At 35.3% G+C, this 10,000-nt stretch overlaps 1 protein-coding gene across 1 annotated transcript in view; it reads right to left on the reverse strand.

Annotated features, from left to right (window-relative positions):
• LOC137615044 (calponin homology domain-containing protein DDB_G0272472-like) overlaps positions 1-10,000 on the reverse strand; it is a 36,757-nt gene that overhangs the window by 9,338 nt on the left and 17,419 nt on the right. The window contains exons 5-11 of the mRNA XM_068344677.1: positions 5,998-6,600; positions 5,686-5,747; positions 5,384-5,499; positions 3,062-3,316; positions 2,357-2,607; positions 1,163-1,307; positions 1-118 (exon numbers count right to left, since the gene is read on the reverse strand). The exon at positions 1-118 is cut by the window's left edge and continues 50 nt beyond it. Coding sequence (XP_068200778.1) covers positions 1-118; positions 1,163-1,307; positions 2,357-2,607; positions 3,062-3,316; positions 5,384-5,499; positions 5,686-5,747; positions 5,998-6,600 — 1,550 coding nt within the window. The remainder of the gene's footprint in view (positions 119-1,162; positions 1,308-2,356; positions 2,608-3,061; positions 3,317-5,383; positions 5,500-5,685; positions 5,748-5,997; positions 6,601-10,000) is intronic.

A 10,000-nucleotide genomic window follows, 5' to 3' on the forward strand; every position in this document is an offset into this window, starting at 1 on the left:
GACGGATCTGTGTTGGGGGAGAAGCCTTGGGCTCCAGACGCCGTTGGGGTCTCTTGGACTGTTGTTTCCCCCTGCGGAGGATCCGACGCCAGCCACGGACGAACGCATCGATTGACTTCTGCAATGAAACAAACATTTTACTTTAATTGATTCTGAATTCACTTGTTCTATTTTATCTCAAATATGTTAATTTTTCCGTATATCCAAGTAATTATATATTTTCCCATTTGTTGTTAAAATTAATAGGTTTTCGTTTTTGTTTCTCGTCTAATGGTATGTTTTGTTTTCAATTTTTTTTTTTTTCACAATTAGATAATTTCTTTCTGTATATTCCTGCAGAAAACTACTTTTCTACGACTAAATAAACGATTTAACCCATTATTTTTAATTTAGACGTTATGTGATTCGGTAACTAAATGACCTATTTTCAGTAATTATATATAGAGAAATTCTAGAACAAATGGTGATGCATTGTCTTGTTATTGCAACAAGAAAAGATACGTTTCCTATTATTCGACTAAAAATTCTATTTATATTGAAATTATTTTATTTTATGTAACGAAATTAACACTTTCTTATTCTTTTCATGACATGAAACACGTCTGTTCCATTTTCTAGAATAAGATAATCCCTTTTCTAACTTTGGGCTTTTTTTTTTTGGGGGGGGGTAATTTTATCCCTTAAAGTTGAATGACATGGACGTGAATTTTTGATAATTTAAAGTGAATATTCGTTATCCCAAACAAAGCCTAAGTTCTATTTTTCCGTAAATTAATCCGATTAGAATTATCCCTGAAGCTACGACAGGTAGGAAAAATCGACATAATCCTGAGCTGAGTACGAATTAACTCTTAAGATAGTCTCGTAAAATTCTATAGTATAGCTGGTCCATAATACCATGTATTACTGCCTACGGTACATATTACAAATACAAAAATATTATGCTAGAATTTAAGAAATTTGGAAATGCATTTGGCAGAAGTATTTGAAATTTCTATTCAAAGAAAGTCAATTATATTTGTGCAAAATATCTAGAAATAGTGAAAAGTGTAAACTTTCAAAAACACGAAACTTTTTCAGACGTGTGAAGATTTGATGATTAATCCAAGAAGTTTGGTTTTAGTAATAAGTTTTCCGATGTAAAAACTTTTATAAAAAATACCTTGTAAGTCCTGAAGTGAACCTTGAGATCCTGTACGTGGCACTCGAAGATGCCAGGGATGAATTGGCACTCTGGGGCCGCATAAAATCCAGACTGGAATGTCCGGTACGCATGCACAGACCTGACCCTCTGTCTGCTTTTGTACCTGCTGACAGAGAGAGAGAGAGAGAGAGAGAGAGAGAGAGAGAGAGAGAGAAAGAGAGAGATAATTAGCAAAGTATCTTTAATATTACTTACAGAATATATCAAAATTTGTACTTTACCATGTGTACCCTTTTTGATACCCTGAACACATACAGTGAATTTACACACACACACACACACACACACATATATATATATATATATAAACATACACAGACACACATATGTGTGTATATATATATATATATATATATTTATATTTATATTTATGTATATATATATATATATATATATTTATATTTATATTTATGTATATATATATATATATATATTTATATATATATATATATATATATATATTTATATTTATATATATATATATATATATATATTTATATCTGTGTACGTGCTGTATAGATGCATATACAGTATATACACAGACACTTATATATGTGTGTATGTATGTGAGGAGAGACTATGCTTTAGTTTAGAGTAATAATATTTTTCAAACCTTCATTGTTATTTGGGTCTTTGATTCAACACCGAAAGAATTTAATAAGCTCTTTATCTGGGACTGTATGTTCAAAAGTATTGTCCCGACCTATTAATGTTATATTCAGTTAAGTATATCAGGGAGACACGTAAATTATTCGATAAAGTTCGAGATCATAAAAATAAGATAAAAGGGGAACTTCTTGCATGTAATAACGTTGTACTTCTCGAGACTATTATTACTCCTATTTCCTAAGTCAAATACATTATTCTTCAGAAAGTAAATTATAAAGACCTACTCTATCAAAGGTACAGTTGGACACATGAATTCTTAGTACACCTTCCTCCGAAGAAGTGCACCCTGGCACACCCTTACTGCGTGGAGAGTAACCAGATAGCTAGTATAGGGAGAGGTGGAACTCGTTGTGCAGTAACCATGTGACAGGGTGCATTTCTTCAGACCGAGATGTGCCATGGATTCCTGTGTCCAACTGTACATGTTATCAGTCAAGCTTTCTTGTAGTATTCAGAGAATTCGTGAAACAAAAACAGACCCACCAATCTCGTCAAGACTTCCGCTCAGATTTTGCCTGGCTGGAGGGGGCGTGCTGGAAGCAGGCCTGGCGCTGGAAACGCGCCTACGCCCCGTGAAGCGTCGTCGAGCACTGGGCGCTCTCGGACATGATTTGGTGGGCGTCGGGGTTCGTCTGCGAGGAAGGCGAGGCGTTGAGGCAGGCGTGAGGGTGGTGGAATCGCTGCAAGGACTCCAGCGCCCAGCGGAAAAGGTCGTCGGTAGCGTAGGAGCCAGTCTGGTAGATGAGTACAGTAGATGTTATCACGTCTTCTAAAAAAATTAAGATAAGCTTTCGTTAAACCATTTTTTTCCTAGAGAAAAAATTAACCCTTTCACTGCCAGTGGTGATTTCAAGGACACTGCTGATGTAGCATATTCTTTCAAGACCACACACAAACCCTAGCTTGTTGATGTATATTGGAAAGCTCACATCAAGACCTTTCGATTGAATACCAACTTTCTATAGTTAGGGCGATTACAAAAGAGACTTTCCTCTTTCAATTTGTGATTAAATCACCAATGGCAGTGAAAGTGTTAATGATACATGGAAACTGGTGCCCTTTCGTAGCTCTGATAAAAAGAAAAAGGGAATGGAAGGTGAAGAAGGGCGGGGCTTTACCACGAATGAAGCGGTAGACTAACAGAGCCCCTTCACCTGACTATTTTTTACATTTCTCAACACAACATACCTATAAGGAAGAACATGTTTATGATGACCTTCCTGCGACAGAGAGGATAATTCCTTGCGAATGTCGCCCTCTTCGTCACCCCCCTCGCTGGTCTGTCTGTCGCACTCGGCAGCCGAGTTGGCCGAGGGCGTCCCGTCGTCGCTCTCGGTCCCTGGAGGTTCGATGGTGACCCCGTGCAGGGCGATGTTGTTGTTGTCCCCCGCTGTGATGTCGCTGAAGGAGGATGCCAGGGACACGCTGGAGTCCGAACTCCTCCTGCGAACATGCAGTCCTATGATAGGAGGGGGAGGGAAAGGAGGAGAAAAAAAAGGCTTCAGTCACGGATGTTTTTTCCTTTTTTTCCTTTTCTGGGTTGGGTTGGATGAGAGAGAAGACAAGGGAGATAAGTAAGAGAGGTAGGAAAGATAAGTAAAGTATTTGAATGGGAAAGAATAAGAAAATAAGCAAAAAAAATTGAGAAAAGATATGATGGAGTGGGAGAGTGGATATGGGTTGAAAGTATAAAAATATAAGAGACATTAAAGATATAAAGTTTCAATAATATGGTGTGATATATATACAAGATGAAAATTATGTTGAGAAGAGAAATCCATATGAATGTGTTGTGAAAGAGAAAAGAAAATGTTAACATTTTTCCATGACATGAAAGTGAATTTTGGGAAAATTAAAATTAACCATCAAGTATGCATGAAGATTGTATATTTTTTTAAGAGTAGACTAAAATTAAATTAAATGTAAATATGGAATGAAGAAAGATGAAAATTCGTAGACATCGAAAATATAATAAAGGAAAATAACAATGATTAAAGGAAAACCAAATGAGCTGAAAAGAAAGGGATATTGAAGAGTGAATAGTTTTTGTACCAAAAAGGGTGCAGCAGATTGTAAAGAATTTGGTACTGGTTAAAGGAACAGATATCTATTACAGAATGGAGAGCAAGGTTCGAGGAGAGAGAGAGAGAGAGAGAGAGAGAGAGAGAGAGAGAGAGAATAATTGGGGAACATGACCCAAGGAACAGACAAGCTTAAAGCGAAATCAATTAGCAGAAGCGTTTGAGAGAACAAAAAAAAAAGATCTACTGAATAATACGTATATCAAGAAAACTAAAAAGTCATTTCGAGGAAAAGCAGAAATCTTTATTAAAACAATGATAAAAGCTGTTCTGTTAATCATGAGAATATGTATGTGTAACTATGATGCAACAAAAGTTTGGCAATATTAGAAAACACGTCCAATAGTGTTTTAATTAAATATTTGATAGATAAAAGCATTAGATTCTTTAGACATTTGTTTGGATTCTAAATTATGGAAAGCAATAGCATTTATTATCTTCAAATTGAAAGAGCGATACTCGTATAAGGTAAAAGAAGGCTCCATTTCTAATAATCTTGAACAATTTAATTGCTTTCCTTATTGCTACTGTGGCTAGAATGGTACCACATTCGACAGGTAATTCTTTCAATAAAGATTCTCAAACTATTACCTTTAAATAGATTGCATTTAATAGTATTTATAAAAACTGCATTATTCAAATGCTTATCGTTGGTCAAACATAAAAATCCCCCATGGAAATTAAAGTTACTTTTTGGAAGCCTAATCTTGCCTTTAATTTGAATCATACACCTCTTTGAAAGTTTTCAGTCAATATAAGATAAAGTAATAACATCATTTGCAAGTCAAATTACTTTCTAAGTCTGATCAGTTAAACGATTAAGGTCTACTGAATGTTGCAAATCCATGCAGTACACATTTTAATTCTTGTCACTCATAATGGATCGTGACAAGCAAAGAAGTTTCAAGAGTATTTACAAAATGTGTACTTACTTACCTACAGGGCAAACAATTTTTTTTTTTATTAAGAAATAAGGAATGAAAAGGCACAGGACTTATTGGTGGCATTGTTTAGCTATAATATTTAGATGTGTTAGTACTTTCAGTTTCTATAAAAAAAAAACTGCAGTTTATTTGAAAATATTTTAAAGATTCTTTTCTTCTAGAGGAAGAGCCCTGCATTGGAATAAGATAGGTATGATTAAGAAAGATCATAGGCACGTTTAAATGCTTATACCAGCAGACTGTAATAATGAATTAAAGTGGCTAATTTTCTTAACGGATTGTTTATGGTTCATTTATTTACCAATCCTTTGCCCCCGCTTTTTCATTAGATTCTTTGTTACGAAATAGCTGACTCCTCAGCCTAAGAGCCTTCGATCAAACAATTTTCTATTTTCCCTTGACCTACACTTCGCAACATTAAAGACACCAAGTGCTTGTGAGCCTTAATAGACGCAGCCCCCGTAAAGACAGTGGCGTCGACTAACCGTGCCCCTTGATAGAGAGGTGGTGTAGATGCCCATGTGATTCGAGGTCTGTTAGGTACCGTCGGGTCAGCGGAAGTAACATGGCGTTGGGCACTCCTAGGCCACGTTCCGGAGCTCTGTCGGAGATTGAAATATTATATGGGAGTTAATAGACTAACATATGAAGTAAAGAGCATTTAAATTCTAATAAATTGAAGATGAAAGAAAGGTGAATGAATCTCCAAACAGTGTAGAACATAAACACTTTGCTAACAGTGTCCTGTACAGTAAAGAAATGTCGTTCACTGGAACATGCTCAATACCTTCGTAGGCGATTTTGGTCTTGCTCCTGAACTTGGACGCAACGCGCTTCTGGGTTGACCCTCTGGAAGGAAAAATATAGTTAATGGTCAGCGTTGCAGAGTATTGTATCCCGTCATGTAATAAGCTGATATTTTGCTTATGGAGATTTTTTTCCAAGCATTAGTATTTTGTTCTTTTGGGAACATCATGTCTAAATTTATGTCGAGAGATTCAACCTAAGGGTAAATAGACCTCTTCATTTGAAACAATCAAAATTTACAATAACACAGCTTGCAATTATTTTTTCACACCACGAGTTCTAATCAGCTAACCTTTAAATGTCAGTACAGTTGTCTGTTGTTTAACTGGGAGTCCTTTTCTTTTTTCGGGGGACCCAAGATTTTGAAAACCGGTGGTCTTAGGCGTAGCCGAAGAAGGACGGGTACTCCTACCGCTGGGTTTAGCCCCACGCCCTTTGGGCGTTAAAGACGACCGATAAGGCTCTCCTGGTATCCTCGTATAGGCACTCGAAGCGGAAGAACTAGCTCGCTCTTGTGGACCTAGTTGGAGGGGCTTCGCATCGAATGGCGGCTTCCCACCGCCTTTCTTCACTCTTTGGGCACTCGAAGGCCTTGGTCTTCCAGTCTTTGGTTTCCGGACCGTCCGGCTCACTGGAAGACTGGAACCTTCTGTAGGCTTCTTTCCAGAAGTGAGGGCATTTTTGTCTCTCTTTACGATCTCTTTAGCGCTGTCTCCTACTGATGGAAACTCTGGGCACTGATATTCATGTTCTTCGCTTTCACTTTGTTCTTCTTTTCTTTTTATCTTCTCTTCACCTACCTCTGTCTTTGCCTTGAGTGGCTGAAATTCTTCCACAGGTGGTGTGTCTTCTTGCGAGTCCCTTCTCTTAGACGCCCTTTCAGTTGAATTATCTGCTGTAATTAGGTAAAAGGGGGTAAATGAGCACAAATTTCATTTTTCATTAACCTAAATTGCTGACTTCAAATCAAGCTTTGACTATCTAGCCAGAAAAGAAATACTTGAAATTACCGTGAATGACATTTTAAGAATTTTATATCGCTCAAATAATGTAATCTTTATTTTTTTTTAATAATAGCAGGGATATATGATTTTCTTTAAGAATCATTAAGCCTGGTATGTATGAGAAGGCAAAAACAAGTCAAACAACTCGAACATGAAAAAAAAAGCAATATTATTCAATTGTTTATCATCAGATATGGAACAATTTTTTTTATTCACCGAGAGTAAATAATCTTGAAAAGCCACTTTTTTATTTATGTAACAAAGGCCAAGAAATACCGTTAGAAGCCAGCTTTAAGAAATGGTATCATGTAGTTGTTTTTTTGTCAACTCTTTTATAGGATTTGATATTGCATTCAAGGAAAAACTGCGTTCATTCTTATTTATGTGAACTGACCCTTACCCCCCAAGACCTGCGTGGGATATCCATTTGTTCATAAAACAATTAATTTATATTCTTATTATTTACAATCCAGAATAGGGTTTTGCCTTATCATATGTTGTAATAAGGTATTTAATGACAGCATATATACGTTATCCATGGTGATGTGTGGAAATATGGCTAAATTAGGAAGGAAATTGCTTATAAAACTAAAGAAGGGGAAGTGAAACTAAGTTGAAGGAAGAGACATGAAGAGAGACCTATTTGTCTTACGTAGATCTAGCTTAATTTTAGTGATCACGTAATATCTTACGTTACTTTGAATAATTTTCAATGACTACGCAAGAGTTGTGAAAAATAAAACAATGTATTTTGTTAATGAACTTCTGGACATAAGATATGTCAAAAAAGTACTGTATCGTGATAAAAGTAAACTATTCCTACTCATTTTCTTTTCTGACGTCTTTATTCTAAATTTATTATTATTCAGTCAGCTGTCACCCTTTTTTCTGGAAATTGGCGAATTATATTAAAAAAAACTATCTATTCTAAGCCTTGAAATTATGCCCTCATGACAAGGACTGAATTTTATCACGAAGTTAACTTATAAATATATTATTAAACCGGAGATGAAGATTTAAAGATAAATCAATTACTCTAGCTACTTGTCTATCACACAAAATCTCCAGGTAACAGCCGTAATGAGATATAGAGGAATGTCTAGTTTATGACGTAGAGTAAAATTGCATCATATTTCCGAGTCTTCACAATATTATTCTGACTTCATTGGCGAGCCAGTAACCTGTGGGCATTGGCCTTCAGCGCTCGAAGATATTCAATCAATATCAAACACAGATTCACGGCCGGCAAACTTGAAGAAGTCAATAAACTGAAGGTTGTTCCTGCAAAAAATAACTCCTGAACGTCACTCACTATAGCAACAAAGGTTCTCTTCCGTTTAAGAGATTTATGCTCTCTCTCTCTCTCTCTCTCTCTCTCTCTCTTCATATATATATATATATATATGTATATATATATATATATATATATGTGTGTGTGTGTGTGTGTGTGTGTTTGTGTGTGTCTTTGAAGCGTGTACTGTATGTATTTATGTATGTTTAATGTTTTGCGCTTACGGAAAAAGGTAATAATTTTCAAGTGATTGTCCTAAAGAAACATTACTTTAAAAATATATATATATATATATATATATATATAGTGTGTGTGTGTGTGTGTGTGTATGTGTATGTGTATGTATATTCAAGAGTTTGAACTACACTTTCTGGCAAAGAAACATTATAGTGACACAAAACGGTAGTCCTTGAGAGAGAGAGAGAGAGAGAGAGAGAGAGAGCATTTAAATGATTTTCCTTTGGAATCTTAAAGCGTCGAGGGGAATCAACACCATTTTTGGGATTTATAGTCACGATACGGATGCATCAGTTCTTTCCACTTAGCCTTATCGTGTTCCATTATTCGCCTGACGGGAAGTCTGTTCGAGAGAAAGTGAAACTTTAGATACGGAACAGATAAAATCAGTCTAAAATTGCAGCTTGCTTGCTTGCTTTTTTTTTTTTTTTTCTCAGGCTTACGTAAGTCCTTTTATAGTTTATATATCAGATATCTGTTTTAATGTTGTTAATGTTTTGAAAATATTTTATTTTAATTTTTCATTACTTATATCGTTTATTTATTTCCTTTCCTCACTGAGTTATTTTTCCCTGTTGGAGTCCTTGAGCTTATAGCATCTTGCTTTTCTAACTAGGGTTGTAGCTTAGCTAGTAATAATAATAATAATAATAATAATAATAATAATAATAATAATAATAATGATAATAATAATAATAATAATGATAAAGTGTCCGATATCATTATATTTAGAGTATATTGTAATATGTAAGTATTGTTTTGGTTCGAATGATTAGGATTGTAAGTGAACGAATACTTTGGGAACATTAAAGAAACAAAACTTTAAATACGGAACAAGTAGTCGCATTAAGTTTTATAAATTTTCCGATATTATATTTTAATATGTAAGTGCTCTCTTGATTCGAATGATGAGTATTGTAGGTGACATCTAAACCGTGCTCGTTTTCCATTTTTATAAATAACCTTGTCATTTCACTCTTCAGTTTTGGCTTCAGTAACCTTTTAAGACAAGTACTCAGTAAATCAACCTTTCCATTTCGAGATGTCTGATCGCATGTAACCAATCAATACCACAAGTCAATAATAACTCACAATGCTATTGGTCTTACTGGTCTTATAGTTGGCTGGTATGTTAAGAGCAAAGTCAGAGTTCTCAAGATACCATGATGGAGTCACAGATACAGCTTGGAGTGTTTCTGTATATAAGGATAATTAATGCCCATTTCTGGCCCAGACCCGGAGAAAATATTAAAAAGTCAAAGTCTGGAAGATGGGAACTGTTCAACTTTAAAGGAAGCAATACACGTTTATGACTCGTGTAGGGTTGATTGATAGAAATGTTTCTGGCGTTACAATTACTGTAGTTACTGACTCACAGTCTCTTGAAGGAAATGTTATATAGAAGAAGTAAGTAAGTGCTTACTCAGAAAATTGAGAGAGAGAGAGAGAGAGAGAGAGAGAGAGAGATGGTCGTTATAAATTTATTATATTAAAGGCCAACAGATCAGATTGAAATATACTTTACATATTGAGCGAGCAAAAAAAAAAAGACCGAGGAAATATCCTCGAAGCTAACTTGTAATTTCGTATAATAAAAATGCGGCAAATCACCATTAAGTTAATTGGTGTAATTACCTTCACAACAAGCGTATTAAAGTGTCGTGTTTTGGATGTTAAGATAGGGCTATTAAAAGGTTCTTAATTTGAAATCAGGTGTATTTCCTGAACATTTTTGTTTTTAGGTTCATGCTAAAATTTGTACT

This window comes from Palaemon carinicauda, chromosome 21, assembly GCF_036898095.1.
Source record: "Palaemon carinicauda isolate YSFRI2023 chromosome 21, ASM3689809v2, whole genome shotgun sequence".
In the NCBI taxonomy this organism is placed as follows: Eukaryota; Metazoa; Arthropoda; class Malacostraca; order Decapoda; family Palaemonidae; genus Palaemon; species Palaemon carinicauda.